Below are 15,167 nucleotides of genomic sequence, written 5' to 3' on the forward strand. Positions count from 1 at the left end.
CTCCTGGCCCAAGTTCGCTGAGTCACTTAGAGACAAGGTAGGGCATGTGTAGGAGAAAGGTACCCTTAGAGATGAGAGCAGAGCACCCCCCACCCCTTTGATGGTCTTGTGTATCCTTAGCAGGCTTCCTGTTTGGGATTCTGTCCTTGTCCATCGGGTAACATGGTCTTTCCTTATTCCGTGAACAGGAAAGAGGTGTAGGACCAGTTTTGGGTATGACATGCAATAGTATAATTGTGTGTGTGTGTGTGTGTGTGTGTGTGTGTGTGTGTGTGTGTAACTAATGGGAGTCAGTTCTCTCCTTCTCCCACATGGGAATTGAACTCAGACTGTCGGGCTTGGTGGCAGGCACCTCTGCCTTTGAGGCCATGTTGCCCGCCCAACAGTAAAATCATAAGGCTGTGTCTTGGATCACGTGAGATGGAACCGGTTCCTAATGGATTCCCCAGGCAGGATAAGGCAAAGCTCAATGAGGGCAAATTGTGAGGGCTGCCTGTGGTGAACAGGGAGGAGCACCGGATATCTCCAGCGTCACTTCCCAGGTGACACTCCGAACCTTGCCTCGGCCTCTGACATGTCACCTGGATCAAAGTGTATCTATCATACACCTCCCTCTAGGCCCCGTTAGGGCTGGTGGCTCAGAGGCCTGGATGAGGTGGCTGAGGTTCCCAGTGTCTTTTTCCTCTCCATCTGGCATCCTGAGAACTGACTCTCTTGGGTGAGAAAAATTCGTTGCTCCCTGATTTGAAGCCTGCCATTTGGGACAATTCATCTGGCCCTCTGTGCGGCGCCTCACTGCCTTTCTGAGCTTGACCTTCAGTTTCTTGGATTTCTGAGCCAGAAATGTAGCCAGAGATGAGCGTGACTCCCCGATCCTCCTGCCTTGTACTCCCCCACCACCCTTGTGTGCTGCCATTGCAGGCGTGTGGTACCCACTGAGCTTTGTGAAGTATTAAACTGGAACCTAGGGCTCAAAGCAAACAATTCCCCCAGTTGAGCTATACCCTCAGTCCTTGAATTTGACTCCAAAGAAGAGACATTCTATCTAGGATTCGGAGAAACTATCAAAGAGCAGGAAGGGGAAGTGCAGGAGAAAGATTTTCCCACAATGCCTAGCATCAGAGACAGCAGCCTGGTCCATTTTTTTCATCCTCTGTGACAAGGGCCCCTCACTGACCAACCCAGCCTCCTCTCTACGGCAGAAGCATTGTCTTCATTTCAACTGCTCCAGTGCCTCCAGCCAGCAGAGAAAGTCTTAAGAAACAGGTTTGAAAAAAATGTGAACCGAGCGTAATAAAGAGAACCAGAACACATTAGGAAGTTTTAGAAGTTAGGAGTTAAGAAGGTCTGTAAACCAACGAGGAAATGGAATGATCAGGTTGGTAGACTCAGAGACCAGCCACACAGCTGAAAGTGGATTAGGTCATTGCCGTGGACTCCATGAAGCCTCGCCATTGACGGTTTGGTAGGGGTGGCCCTGCCTCCTCTCACTTGTTCGTAGGTTTTAGGGGACAGGCTGACTTGCTTTTGTGTGGCTGCTGGAGAGGAGGCTTTAGGGGGTTAGAAGTGCTGAGCTAATCCATCAAGGATGATGGATTTAATTGGGGCCAGATAGAAACATACAGATTCTGATAGATTCTGTTCCTGGAACATGTTCTGACCAATGTCAAAGATCACCCAGGTTCCGAAATCCACGTGCTCTGCCTCTGTCTCACCGGGAAACTCAATTCACCATATCCCATTGTTTTGGACAGTGGCCCTTTGCCTGTTCCTTCCGTTCCTTGCCATGTAAGGTCCTTGAACTTCACTGCCTGCTGGAGGATGTTCTTGGTCCTCTAAGGCAGCAGTGCTCAACCTTCCTAATGCTACGGTCCTTTAATACGGTTATCATGTTGTGGTGACCCCCCCCAACCAAAAAATTATTTTCGTTGCTACTTTCTTTGCTACTGTATGAATCATAATGTGAGTATTTGTGTTTTCTGTTGGTTCTAGGTGACCCCTCTGAAAGGGTCATCTGACCTCCAAATGGTCTTGGCCCGAAGGTTGAGAACCACGGTCTAGGGTGTGTGCATTGCACACAGATGGGCCCTGGAGGAGGTGATGGAGAAGATGCTGTCTCTTGGCCAGATGTAGTTAGATTATTGCTGCTGGACCCAAATGCCCAAGGCCATGACCATTATACGCCTATGGTGTTGGGGACACTTAACAAATCCTTCTGAGGACCGCAGGAGCCAAGGGGAGGAGGGAGGATTTGGAGAATGCAGTCCGTTCCATTCCCTGCCAAGTCTCCAAGAGGAACAGCAGCTGGGATATACTCTTTTTTTTTTTTTTTTTTAGGGCTTGGCTGGCTGTTCTCAGAGCTGGAATTTATTTTCTCAGTCACCAATAGTGGCCTGGAATGCCTGACAAATCTCAGTTTCAGGAGGCAAAGATGAGGTGACGATGGATCTAAAAATATCACTAAGGGGCCGGTTATCAGGGCAACGTAGAGAGAGCTGGATGAGAGGCTCCTGTTACTAGATGGCCATGCTAATCTGATGGCTGCTGTGAGATTCACTGAGCCTTCTCTGGAAATGAGAAATACTGGCTTCAACTGTAGTACTGGGCCTCAGGTTCCCTGCGTGTATGGCATGGAGCCCCTCGTTAGAAAGCCTTTCAATTTAGGATGATTTATAGGGAAAGAACATTTGTCCTGTTAGGTCAGGAGCCTCCAATTGATCATTCCATCCCATCATGAAGACGTTAGTAACCAGATGCAGAGCACGAGGGCTCAGACTTACCCGGTTTCCTTTGTCCCCGGGTGGTCCATGTAAACCCTGCGGTAAATCAGAGAAACGAAGACGTGTTAATGGGGAAACACGGAAACAGCCATGAAGTCCTCCTTCCTTTGGGCTCAGAAAATGTCGCTAATGAGCTTCAGTTCAGTGGAGATGGGTTTCGTTACTCCCATTTTACAGACGGGCAAGAGAAGCAAATGCATCGAGGAATCTGACCAAGAGGCACGCGGGTTTATGAGCAAAGCCACGCACAAGGATCTTGGTTTTCTTACACTGCGTGTAGCCCATGTCCCGCTTGGCAGCTGCGTTCTTCTGGGAACTATTCATGGGGTGAGGGAGGGGTGAGTTTTACACTGCGGGCAGGGGCTACTCAGGGCTGAATATTTCCATGGCTCCCTCGCCAGGTCACTGCTTCACTGCTTCTCCGAGCACCTTTTAAGGTGCAGAATACCCTAGGGGACTAAGTGTTAAGCGTTGACCGGCGCAGACACGCTTAGTTAGTGCATAGTTAGTCACTGTGCACATGAACCTCGGGTGGATGGGAAACAGAATCCAGGCTCCGTGAGACGGCCACTTGGCTTTTGTAACAAAGCTGCAGGCAAATGCACTGCAGATGGAAAAACCAAGCTCAGTCTTCAAGGCCCAGAACCTCCTTTCTGGGTTGTGGTGGCTCTGGATCTGAGGCTCTCCGTCCTGGACGGCAGAAGTGGAGGGAGGCATAGCCACTCGGGACTCTACCGTACAGCACAGGGGCTATGGTGGAAGGTTCCAGACATGTGGTTACACAGGTGGTGGTCCCTGTGATGAGCACCTGTCCCCTGCACTGCCCCTCAGGAACTTCTAGCTCATCCCCAGTTAATTCTGGGCAGCTTCTCCTGCGGCCCCACGTATGGGCTCTGGAATCTGGGTTGTGTGCTTTGATCCTGCTTCTAGTTGGGAGGAGAGATGGACGGAGGGGAAACGGTCTAGTTCCTGTAGACTCACAGGCAGCCCAGCTGCTCCCGTTGGTCCCGTCATCCCTGGGTCGCCTTTGCTGCCCTGAAAGAGAGAAAGATGCCCTGTAAGCCCTCCCCGGCCATGCTGTCTCTTTCTACTTTCTGTCCCCTAGGAGAACTGAAGTGTGTGAGAGGCAAGCTGCGGTCTAAGGGTCCTTCTTTTGGCTCTCCAGTACAGCCATCTTCCTGACGGGACTAGGCAGCATGAGGAGACCAGACAGTGGGCCCAGAGATAGCAAGAGAAGAGCTTTGATTTCTTCTCTGAAGCCTGTGTCATCATCCTGGAGTGGCTATCCTGGTTTTCCCCAGGGTACCAGTGATCTCAGAGAAGCTCTTGGTCTCTGTAGAAGCCACCCGCTCCCCCACCACAAGGCTCTCTTGGGACAGCAGAGGGCAGAGGGAGGAGGTGTGGACAGAGAACTGTCACAGGTGCTCCACGGGGGTGGATCGATCGGCACGGAGTCTGCCCACTAGGGATGACTGATCCTGCTGGGTGTGTGGGAACCTGGCTGAGGGGGGGACGGACAGAGTCCTCCCACACTGAGCTGAGTCTTGTTCCATCCTCTTACACCACCCATTCTGCGATACCGTGTGACTTGGCTGTGGCTACTCAACACTAATGGTGAGAACCCTGCCGGACACCCTGGCTTTCTGACATCCTCTGGGGACGTTCTAAGTCCCCTTCTGTCCCATACCCTTTCTCTAAATGAGCAGAACAGACGGGCATCCCTGAGGGACACCGTGCCAAGGCACCAGCGAAGGAGCTTTTCCATCTCACCCAAGCTTCTGTCTCCCCAGAGGGGTTCCTCTCCTCCAGGCTGCTATGAGGGCAGCCATGAGTGAAGATGAGGTCCCTGGGGCTGGGTCCCAGGCGTAAAGGATGAACCAGCCTGGAGTCATCCTCTTCCCTGGCTTCCCAAGCTCCTAAGTCACAAAGCACTCACCCTTTCGCCCTTTGGTCCGGCTGGGCCTGGAACCCCGATTGGTCCTGGAGTACCCTGGGGAGGTGAAAGGAAGCAGAGGTTAAGGACCATTTGCTTGGGGAAGCCCCGAGAACCCCACCCAGGACCTGAAGATGTGCAAAGCCGGAGCCCCGGTTTTCAGGATTGGCAAAGCCAGGTTTCATTCGAGGAGGCCATTTGCCTTGGCCATGGTCCATTTTGGATTTAGGGGCCTTGAAGGACAGTTCCTTCGCCCGGAGTCCTCGGAGCCAGATTCACGAAGGAAAACCTCTTACATCACAGCCAAGCCTGCCAAGGCTGAAACCAGAAGAACGGTTGCTTGGTTTGCCACCAACAAGCACCGGGGAGGGAGGTGACCCCCATCCCAGGAGTCAGGGGCCTTAGGGCCGGCACCCCCTTGCCGTCACAGCTCCACATGCAGCGGGAGGGTCTTCATGCCACAGAGACTGATGCGGAGACACACTTAGAGGCAGGTGTGAGAGAGCCATCCAGCACCCCTCCCCCAACCCACTGCAGACCCTACAGATTCCCAGGCCTGAGGGACAGGGTCATGAGTTAGTATCCTCCAATGTCAGAACTACACTGGCCTTGGGGAATAGGAGCAGGCTCTCTCCTAACTTGAGGGTCCCAGGGAGCTGGGAGGTACCGTAGTACTCTGGTGTTGACTTGGAGTCAGAGCTGGGCTTACTATAGAATCAGCATGCGTTTTCCCCAGGCTCCATCATATGCACATCCAAACTAGATCAAACCTCTCTTTCACAGCCTCCTGTCTATCAGCCTGTCAGTATTTATGTGTCCCTACTCAGATCAGACTCTGGGGCGGGGCTTAGGAGGATGCTATCCAATACTCCGAGTGTACCCGGGGAAGGTAGGACGTGAGTATATGGGAGAATACAGATAACTGTCACAGGAAATTAACAGAGCCAGGAGAGGTTCTGGGTGTCCTCTGTGCAGTGAAGAGGAAGAGAACAGAATTTGGACCACAGTGGCGGCTCACTCGGGACAGGCTCCCAGCCTCCATGTCCCAGACTCCTCAGTACTGAAACGCCTCCACAGACTGACCCAGGCTTCAGCTCTGTAACTCTAGAAGATCAACTAAGGAATCTGTCTCAAGGCCTCCATGGATAAATGTGCAAATGCTGGACCTGACCTCCAGCTACTGTCAGCCCAGGATGCTCTTTGGCCCACTCTTACTAAGGAGACAGAGTTGGCATTTGGTAAGACGATGCTCTCCTGCATCGCTTGTGCGGTCTTCCTACTTCTGAGTGTTCTAGGCTCTGTCCTACAACCTGTCTGAATGCCTTCTCTCCCATATGGCGCTCCAGCCAGCTAACTTGACTCCTGGGCGATGGGCCTTAGAGACAGTCATCAAGGTGTAGCTGCCTGGATACAAGTAGCCAGGCATACAGCCCTGGCATGGCTTCCAAGGTAGGAAGTCCTGTGCCCTGAACCAACTACTAGAACCAATGCTGGCAACTCCACAGGATGCTCTGTGGAGGTAAAGTAGAGGGGTGTTTCCTGTGGCCCTACAGGGCTCTGTGTCTACAGATGAGATAGCAAGAACTCTTGTCTGGAATCAGGAGGGACGGGGTAATAGAGGGTCCGGGTGTCTTTCACCTGCTCTTACAGACCCTTTTTTTGTGCTTGCAGGGTAGCTTGGGTGCCACCCACTGTGAAAGATGTGGTTAAAACACACCCAGGTACAGGAGCTGACACAGGCCTCCAGGCTCCTACGTGCTACTCCTATACTGACCCTTCTATACTCCCGCACAAAAACTCTGGGAAGGGTGACTACATGTGACCAGGAGGCTCACAGGCAGACAGGAGGTGGACAGACGTCACAGTATGACAACAGCACAGCGTGAAGGTCACACACAGACAATTGTGTTTGCCAGGGACACATCTTGGCTCAAGCCCCAGGGTAGGGTTCCCAGGCTGGTCTCAGCCTCAGGGTCACTGTTGCTAGAGTGACTTTTACTGCCCCGTGCTTGGCATGTCCTGGGTGTTCATTCTCAGTGGCCGAGACGGCTCAAAGGGCACTTCTGATGTAGACACAGAGGGGACTTTCCGGTGTCTATGGAAGGACTAAACACAGTCCCTATTACTGCAGGGGTTGGGGTTGGGGTTGGGGAGCGAACAAGGCCACAGCAGGATAGACAAGAGGGATCATAGGCCAGACAGGGATGGGGTGGGAGTGGGGGTGGGGCGATGGAGTAATGACACTCACCGGTGGCCCAGGCCTGCCGTCCAAACCTGAAGCTCCCTGGACGAAGGGCACAGTTTGACCAAAAGAAAGGGGAGGGGAGGGGGAGGGAGAAAAAGGAGACAATGGGGGAGGGGAGGTGAGTAAAGCGGTGACTCCGGACGGACAGACACAAATGCCATAAACGACGGGGAGGACAGTGGGTGTGTTTACACGGAGACGGACAGGAACACGGAGACACCAAGGGCTGTGGCCGGCTGCTGAGTTGGCGTGAACCATGAGGACAGATGCTCTGACCCTCCACAGCTCTTGTCCCCCTCTCTCTCCTCACCCCACAGGAGCCTCTCTTCCCAGGGTGCTTTAGTGCTCCAGGAAGGGGGTGCAGAAAGGCATCCCTGGAGGTACGTGTGGCTCCAGAGCTATGGTCTCTCTCCAAGGCAGACTGCACGGAGGGGATCCTGCAGGGGTTTTACCCTGGCTTCTTTGGTATAGAGATAGGCCATGCTGCACCTTATAACCCTTAGGAGCAATTAGAATTGCTTCCATATTTATTTAGTGCATGTGTGTGTGTGTGTGTGTGTGTGTGTGTGTGTGTGTGTGTGTGTGTGTATGTGTGTGTGTATGTATGTACAATTTACGGGAGTTCTCTCCTTCTACCATGTGGGTTCCAGAAACTGAACTCAGTTTTGTAGGCTCAGCAGCAACTGCTTTTTGCCCACTTAACCCTCTCACTGGCCCCAACACTGTTTTTTTTAAAACCCGAGTAAGAAGCAGACATAGTTCTGCTCTATCTGGGCAGGCGGAGCTAGTCCTTGAATGACGATACTGACCACGCTTGATGTGTCTCTGGCACTTGACAGTCAGGACATAAACTCCGTCCACTCGCAAGCTTGTAATCAAGAGTCCTTTGACAGACAGAGGCTTAGGAGCTAGCAGGACCAGAGGTCTCCAGCTGCCAACCTGTAACGTACTCAGCCCATGTGACTTGGGGCCTCCCCACTCTCAGCTGACCAATGAAGCACTTGGTGGGTTGGGGAATTTGTTCCTAGTGCCAGGGTCTAAAAGTGGTCTCTGGGGTTGGCAGCAGGGTACACCTAGCCAGCAAGCACGTTACTTCTCAAAAACTGCTTCCAGCTGAGCCTTAGAAACGAGCCTCAGGATGGGGTAGGTGAGGGGTGAGACAGAAAGATGGAGTGCGTGGAGCTCAGACGGAGCGCGTAGAGCTCCATTCTCAGAAAGGGTATTAGGTAGGATGCTTTGTTCTCAGTGTTGAGACTACCGATTTGGGACCTGACTTTGACCCCAAGCCAGAGCTGAGGAGCTGAACTCCGGCTGTATGTACCCATGCTGTCTCTCCTGGGATTCTGTTCACAATACAGATGCCCAGGTTCCACACTGGCTCAGTTGCATAACTCTCCAAGACGGGCCCCCAGGTCAAGGCATGTTTGGAAAGCTCCAACAGACTCCACAGTGCACTGGCTAAATGGGTTGAGGGGTGGGGTAGGGGGATGTCAGCAGGACAGGCCTGGAGGTGAGGCTGCTACCTGTTTCCACACAGGCGCTGACATCCAGGCGCAGCCTAGAAGCAGCCGGGAGCTGAACAGCCATGGGTTTGCAATGATGTAATGTTGCTGCCAAGTGCACTTGAGGAGTTTGAGTCAGAGGACATGGGCCCTTGGTGAGCCACTGGCATCAATACCCACCCAGGAAAGGCCAGACATCCAGCGGAAAGATTCAAACATGCTGGGCGCTTCTCCCTCCAAGAGACGGCTTCCCCTGGGAAAGTCTGTTTGATCTTCAGGGCACCACAATCACTGCCAGTCCCTACTGCTGCCCATAAAGTCCCCGGGAATGGCCTTCTAGGGACAAGCTTAGGGGTTTGTTTGGTTGGTTGGTAGATTTTGCTGGGTTACTGGCCTGGGTAACCCTAACTGAAGCCTCTCATATTTATTGGGGTTGTTGGCATCATGAAGGCACACAACAGGTGACCTGTGGTTGAGGGGGTCAGGAAGGTACTTCCGTGTGTACTTAAGTCATTCCAGACACGGCTTCTGATGTGGGAAAACATCTGCTAAAGCTATCACTTCTCGTGGTCTGTGGAGTGAGTCAGCTCCTCTGCGTTTCCTACCAGTGCTTGCTGCACCAGTGAAAGAAACTGTCCCTTTGGCCTCCGCTGTGTGACCATATTGGTTTCCCATGGTTCCTCTGCTGTTTACAGCTGCCTGGGGTTAGGGACTGGCCTGGGGCTGGAGACAGAGGAAGCCCCCCTGGAGCTTCAACGGATGAGCAACCTTCAGGCTCAATCTGGCCACTAACCATTTGTGACCTCAAGTGACCGCCAGCAAATGACAAGTGACATGTGAAGAGCCACCAGGCTACTAGGAGGATGGGACAGAGACTCAGTTAGCCTGGGCTATACCTCTAATCAGGCAGAAGCCCGGAGGCAGCCTTCAGACGCTGATGAGGGGATCTTGGGCTCTGGAAGACTCAGAGCACAGGGCTATGGGAGGAGCTTCGGCCTGTAAGGACCACGGGGCTGATTCTCTACATGCCTGGGTGCTGTGACTAGTGTATAAGAGAACAGAGCTAGGGTCTCCCTTGAGGTTATTCGGGGAAGAGGAGACTAGCCATTGCCTACCTTCACGGCACCAACAGCCTCAAGTCTTCTCTGCTTACCCTCTCAGAGCACACCTTTATGGCCCCAAGTCAGGCCCCAGCAGGCCTTGCAGCTTGCCTCAAGCCTTTCTGGTTCCCCATCAGATTGCTCCTCAGGTTCGGGCTCTACCTCAGTTAGCTTCACATCGTTGTAGCACTAAGACTGGGCTTGGGCAAGATGCTGAGGGCCTGATCTCATTCCCACTATGAAAGGACGAACCCCTCACACTGGAATGCTCTGAACTTTAGGTGCAGAGCAATGTCCTCCCTGGTCCCTGCTCGGCAACTAAGCCTAGAGAAGGCTACCAGCACAGCTCCCCCCAGAAGACTCATGGCTCCAAGGTACTTACAGGCAATCCCAGAGGCCCCCGGTCTCCTTTTTCTCCCTGGGAGCCCTTCTCTCCTTTACTGCCCTCTAGGCCTGCTTCTCCCTGCATGGAAAAGGAATTTGGAGGAGTCAGCGAAGGGGTCTGCTGCCGACAGACAGCCCAGTCTTTTGTCCCGAGGTCTTGGAGGCTAGGGTTGGCTGTCTTGTTATACTTTAGGGCGAGGGAAGGGCCTGGAGAGATGGGGCAAGAGTCTGATCATTTGCTAAGCAAGCCATTCCATGGAGTTCAAGAGGCAGATGGGGAACCTCACATCCCAAAGCAGTCAGAGGTCAGAGGGACTACAGAACTTCATTCTGCCCTGAAGGCCTGGCTGCACCTTTCGGGAGGTGCCATTTAGGGAGATGGATCAGCTAGGTCTCAGAAGTGTGTCCCACCCACGATATCTCTCACATGACCTTTCCTTACCTTTGGTCCAGGAAAACCTTGGAGGCCCTGTGTTGGGGGGTCAGAACAAGGAGCATTAGAATGGCACGTGTAGGTGACCACAGATGAGCAAGGGTTGGGGGATGTGGAGTCTCGGCTCTTGAGGGGTAGAAGGGAATGTGGGCGTGGCCTAAGCCTGGGCTTCCTGGGGTGGAGTCAGAACCATCTGCCCAGCCAGGGGCTGGTACAAAATCTCTCTGTGGCTGACTCGGGTCTCATGAAGAGAAGAGGAGGTGTCAGAGAAAACAGAGGTACGTCAAGCACTTAATGTGTGGGGCCCTAAACTTTCATTAAATGATGTCCACTATCAAAATTGTTGCTAGTACAATGGATGATCCAGAATGTAAGAGGCATCGTGGACCATGAAGAGGCACAGACCAACATCTGCTCATATGAGCTGTCCGGGACCTTCTATTTGCATCTAACTGGAAAGGTTTTAGTGGGCTGCTTTCTTTAAAAAAAGCATCTTCTTGGTAACAGGAGGAAGGGGCAAGGACAGACATCTGATAGAAAGGGTTAAATAAGTGTTGGGCAGAGCGCACGACAGAGCAAGCCTGTGGCTTCCATGCCAGTCAACCAGGCTGTGTCTGGGATCCCTGGTGTGTGTCACCTACTGGGATGACATGTTTAAGATGAGAGGGATGAAGGATGGGGGGTTTCTGAAAGTGAAACTCTCTCTGGGGTGGGAGGATATGGGGGAGGGGGAGGTTGAGCTCTGTGACTGCCAAGGGAGAGGACATCGGCAGTCTAACCACAATGGCGGAAAAGCTACAGTCCTTGATACTTACCGGAGGTCCTGGAGGACCCTCTGGCCCTGGCGGCCCAGGAACCTAGAAGCCAAAAGGAAGTTGTGTTATGCTCTGTTATGGTCCCGGTCCAGCTAAGGTCATGGGAGGATAGGATTGACACCGAAGATCAGGCCAGTACACACCCTGAAGGGGACTTAGGACAGGAACTCAGGGAAAACTGTTGGCCTTCCACAGTGCTGGCCCGAACACATTTTCAGAAAATGTTTCCAGATCACCTACTCCTCCAGGTTAACCCGGGACAGCACTTAGCTAGCACTGGATTTGTGCCATGCTGTAGTGTATGGCAAGCACAGCCCAGGAAAGGAGTAAGAGTCTTGCCCATTAGGTAAGGCATGACCCCCAGTCTGCCCAGACTCCACCCCCTGCTGTCTTCAACTCTGGCCTCTTGGCACTCATCTGTCACCTGGACCCGGTAGACATGTGATTTTGAGATCCTTGGCTTAAGGGAGCCAAGACCGGTTATTTAAAGCCAGAGGAGGCTGAGATGTCCCTGTAGAATATTCTTTAAGACTAGCTCTGCCCAGGTTTGTAATGGACAGGCCCATGACAGTATTTCCTTTGAGATGTAATGGATAGTCTAGTGATGGTTGTATTTCCTTGAGGGCAGGGGCAGCAAGAGGGATTTAAGCCGGATAAGAAAACACCAATGTCCCTTAGACTGTGGTGGTTCTGCTCCATGGGATCTCCTTGTAGAGAACACAGCCTTTGTTCTCAGTGAGGGATTTATTCCCTTGGGTTGGCCTGCAGCCTCATCTGTGGTAGGTTAATAGTGAATTGATGTGGGGAAGAGCTAGCCCACTGTGGGCAGCACCATTCCCTAAGCAGGGGTACCTGAACTGCATGGATGGAGAAAGGAAGCCGAGTAAGTGAGCGAGCATGCACACATTCATTGCTCTCTGTTCTTGACTATGGATGCGATATGACCAGCTGATTCAGGTTTCTACCACCCTGACTTCTTTGCATCAATGGACATAGAGCCTGGAATTGGGAGCTAAATAGAACCTTGTTTTCCCCAAGGTTGGGTTTTTTGTTTTGTTTGTTTGGTTTTTTGCTTTTTGGGTTTTTTTTTGGGGGGGGGGGGAGTCAGGGTATTTTTTATCACAGCAACAGGAATGTAACTAGGGCACTTGGACGGGGCTGTAGCTTTGTGGTAAAGAACTGGTCTAGCATGCATGAAGGCTCTAGACTTTGCCTCCAGCAAAACACGCATGAGCGCGCGCACACACACACACACACACACACACACACACACACACATACAGGCATGCATGCACAGTTTTTATTATAAATAAATAATGTACAGATCTGATTGTATGGGTGCATATAGAAATCCACACTCCACTGAGCGTGGTGATACCCTCGGGAGCCATGCGGATCTCTGTGAGTTCAAGGCCAGCCTGAGCCACATAGTCAGACTGTGCCTCAAAACAAACCCAAAACAACCAAAGTACTTTTGTTTGTTTCTTTGTTTGTTTGTTTTTTGAGACAGGGTTTCTCTGTGTAACAGCCCTGCCTGTCCTGGAACTGGCTTTGTAGACCAGGCTGGCCTCAAACTGGCAGACATCCACCAGCCTCTACCTCTTGAGTGCTGGGATTAAAGGTACGTGCCACCATGTCCAGCTTATGAGAACTATTCTTGTTTTATGTGTTTTAAACGTCTATATACTCTCCCATAGTCCATTTTACCTGTATAGCAACTTAAAAATGTTTAGAAGTAACACAGGCTTATTAAATAGTTTATAAATGAAAGAGAATTAAAAGGAGGAAAAGCAATGTATTTCTGTCCTATTTAACTGAGAAGACTGCTCATATTTTTCTGCCTGGTTTTCTTCCTAGCTTTTTAAACATCTCAGCTACTGCTGAGACATTTATGTACTTACAAGGATACATAAATATAATTTGATTTTCTAGTCTTTTCTAGTTGATGTAAAACTGATTTTTCTATTTTTGGCTGTGTTCCCCTATGAGCCATCTTCTGTGATGAAACACTGGCCGCTGTGCAGGAGAGCGACCATCTCCTTGGATAGGGCTGAAAGCCATTCTTGGCATGAGAAAGGCCCCCAGCCATGGGCAATGCTATTACTACTAGCTTATTAGCCTAAGGATTTTTATCCCTTCCTTCTTGCTAGGGATATTGTCTGTTTCCAATTTGGACTTGAAATAGTTCCTGGGAGGAACATTTGTGTGTATAATGCTTTTCCAGAATCTAGGATCAGCTCTTCAGGGTGCATCCCATTCTTAATAAGGAACAGTGTTAGCGAACAATTAGGTCCGTTTCACTTGATTCAGATGGGGCTGGTGACATTAAAGGGTGACGGGCCGGGAGAGCTTGTGGGGGACTATGACTCTTGGTGGTCTCTTGCTTTGCTCTCGGGTGGCTACCGGACTGCCCGGGCCTTCTTGCCAAACATCTTCTCCCTCCCATCTCCAAGATCTCTGTTGCTTCCCCTGATGCACAGAGCTATCATCTTTTGCACAGCCAGCCAACCGTGTCCATAGCAACTTCCTGTTCCTCAATCTTCTTCCCCCTTCCATGATGTCTCTCAAAGAACCCTACCTCTCTGGAAGGCATTCCTCCGACACTTCGTGACAAAGTCCTACGCATCTGTTCAGAACTTGCCCAAACGGCTCGACCTCTGTGGCCTGGGCCAGGCAGTTGTATTTATTTTCCTATGTCTACTGTAGTCCCAGGATATGGGGCTCAGAACCCAACAGCTGCCCAGCTTCTGGCCTTCGCCAGTCATAGATGCTAAGCGACTCAGAGAAAAATTGGTATTTCTAGTGATGCCCTTGTCAGATGATCACATTAAAGAAGAGCTGGGTTGACTTACCTCTGCTCCCGGGTCGCCTTTCTCCCCAGCTTCTCCTTTCTCTCCCTGTGGGAATAAAACCATCCCACTGTGAGAGCAGGTAACCAGGAGGTTGTCCACAGGTTTACCCTCACATCTGTGACAAGCTACAAGGACTGGGCTGTTCCTGGAGAGGCTACATAGGTATCTAGCCTGCAGGACAGGACCAAGATGGCCCCGTGACAACCATCTTCACAGATCTCAGGCTCTGGTTGTCAGGGAGGGGCTCGTACTATGTGTCCTGTGGCAGACAAGCTACAAGGTGGTACTGTGACTTGTTTCTCAGTCTTGAAAGAGACTTGTGGCCTCATGATGCCTGCCACTCCTGTGACTATGTTACACATCATCACATACATGTGTAATACATAGGAAAATATAACACATGCTAAGACTTGTGTATATATATACACACATAGACACATGCATGCACATGGCTCCATCTTGCTAGTTCTAGACTCTAGAAAGGCCCTTTCTTTAAGAAGTAAGCTAATATGAAGTGGACTGTCCACTATAGAGAGGGGCCATGTGTCAGAGAATCATAGGTGCTGGGAACTTAGTCCTTTTATGGCCAGTGGTTTGGGAGAGGATCAGAGGCTCCAGTAAGAACACAGATGACCACTGATTTGACTGAGGCCTTAGGAGACCCTGGTTGGGGAACCCAGCTATGGCAGGCCTCAGCCACTGAGGTGCAGAATATATAGCGATACAGGTGGGCCATCTTAAGCTGCTGTTTGTGATGGTTTGTGGTACATTGCAGGAAAGTGACTATGGCTCAGATTTCAGTGGGGAGGGGAGACAATGGTGGAAGTGGATGAGGACGAGACCACACCAAACCCAGTAGCTCAGCTTTCATCGTGAAAGTGGGCACACTGTAAAGCTATGAGCCACCCACCGGCTTGAGCCAGCTGGGTATAGAGTCACTTTCGGGGTCTGCTGAGTCACACATCTGACCTCTTGAGGTTCTTTACTTCTTTTGGGTTTGTGTGTGTGGGTATGTTGGTGTGTGGGTATGTTTGTGTGAGAGTGTGTTTGTGTGGTGGGGGTCTTGGTGTGTAGGCATGTTGGTGTGTTTCTGTGGAGGTGTGTTTGTATGGGTATGTGTGGG

At 51.4% G+C, this 15,167-nt stretch overlaps 1 protein-coding gene and 1 long non-coding RNA gene across 29 annotated transcripts in view; one reads left to right on the forward strand and one right to left on the reverse strand.

Moving 5' to 3' along the window:
- Col13a1 (collagen, type XIII, alpha 1) overlaps positions 1 to 15,167 on the reverse strand; it is a 140,973-nt gene that overhangs the window by 8,162 nt on the left and 117,644 nt on the right. For 21 of the 27 annotated variants that reach the window (XM_030244857.1, XM_011243342.2, XM_011243333.2 and 18 more), the window contains 8 exons: positions 14,045 to 14,089; positions 11,193 to 11,234; positions 10,387 to 10,413; positions 9,943 to 10,023; positions 6,962 to 6,997; positions 4,717 to 4,770; positions 3,762 to 3,815; positions 2,781 to 2,816 (listed from right to left, as the gene is read on the reverse strand). In XM_030244857.1, coding sequence (XP_030100717.1) covers positions 2,781 to 2,816; positions 3,762 to 3,815; positions 4,717 to 4,770; positions 6,962 to 6,997; positions 9,943 to 10,023; positions 10,387 to 10,413; positions 11,193 to 11,234; positions 14,045 to 14,089 — 375 coding nt within the window. The remainder of the gene's footprint in view (positions 1 to 2,780; positions 2,817 to 3,761; positions 3,816 to 4,716; positions 4,771 to 6,961; positions 6,998 to 9,942; positions 10,024 to 10,386; positions 10,414 to 11,192; positions 11,235 to 14,044; positions 14,090 to 15,167) is intronic. The other 6 variants (NM_001304757.1, NM_007731.3, XM_011243339.2 and 3 more) reach the window with 1 other exon arrangement.
- The window catches only part of Gm40674, a 29,058-nt gene that overhangs the window by 1,322 nt on the left and 12,569 nt on the right, over positions 1 to 15,167 (forward strand). The window contains exon 1 of one of the 2 annotated variants that reach the window (XR_871763.2): positions 10,478 to 10,655. The exons of the other annotated variant lie outside the window; for it this stretch is intronic. This is a non-coding gene — a long non-coding RNA (predicted gene, 40674). Of the gene's footprint in view, positions 1 to 10,477; positions 10,656 to 15,167 lie in introns of those variants that run through there. 2 annotated transcript variants of the gene reach the window in all.

The sequence above is a fragment of the Mus musculus genome, chromosome 10 (assembly GCF_000001635.26).
Source record: "Mus musculus strain C57BL/6J chromosome 10, GRCm38.p6 C57BL/6J".
NCBI lineage: Eukaryota > Metazoa > Chordata > Mammalia > Rodentia > Muridae > Mus > Mus musculus.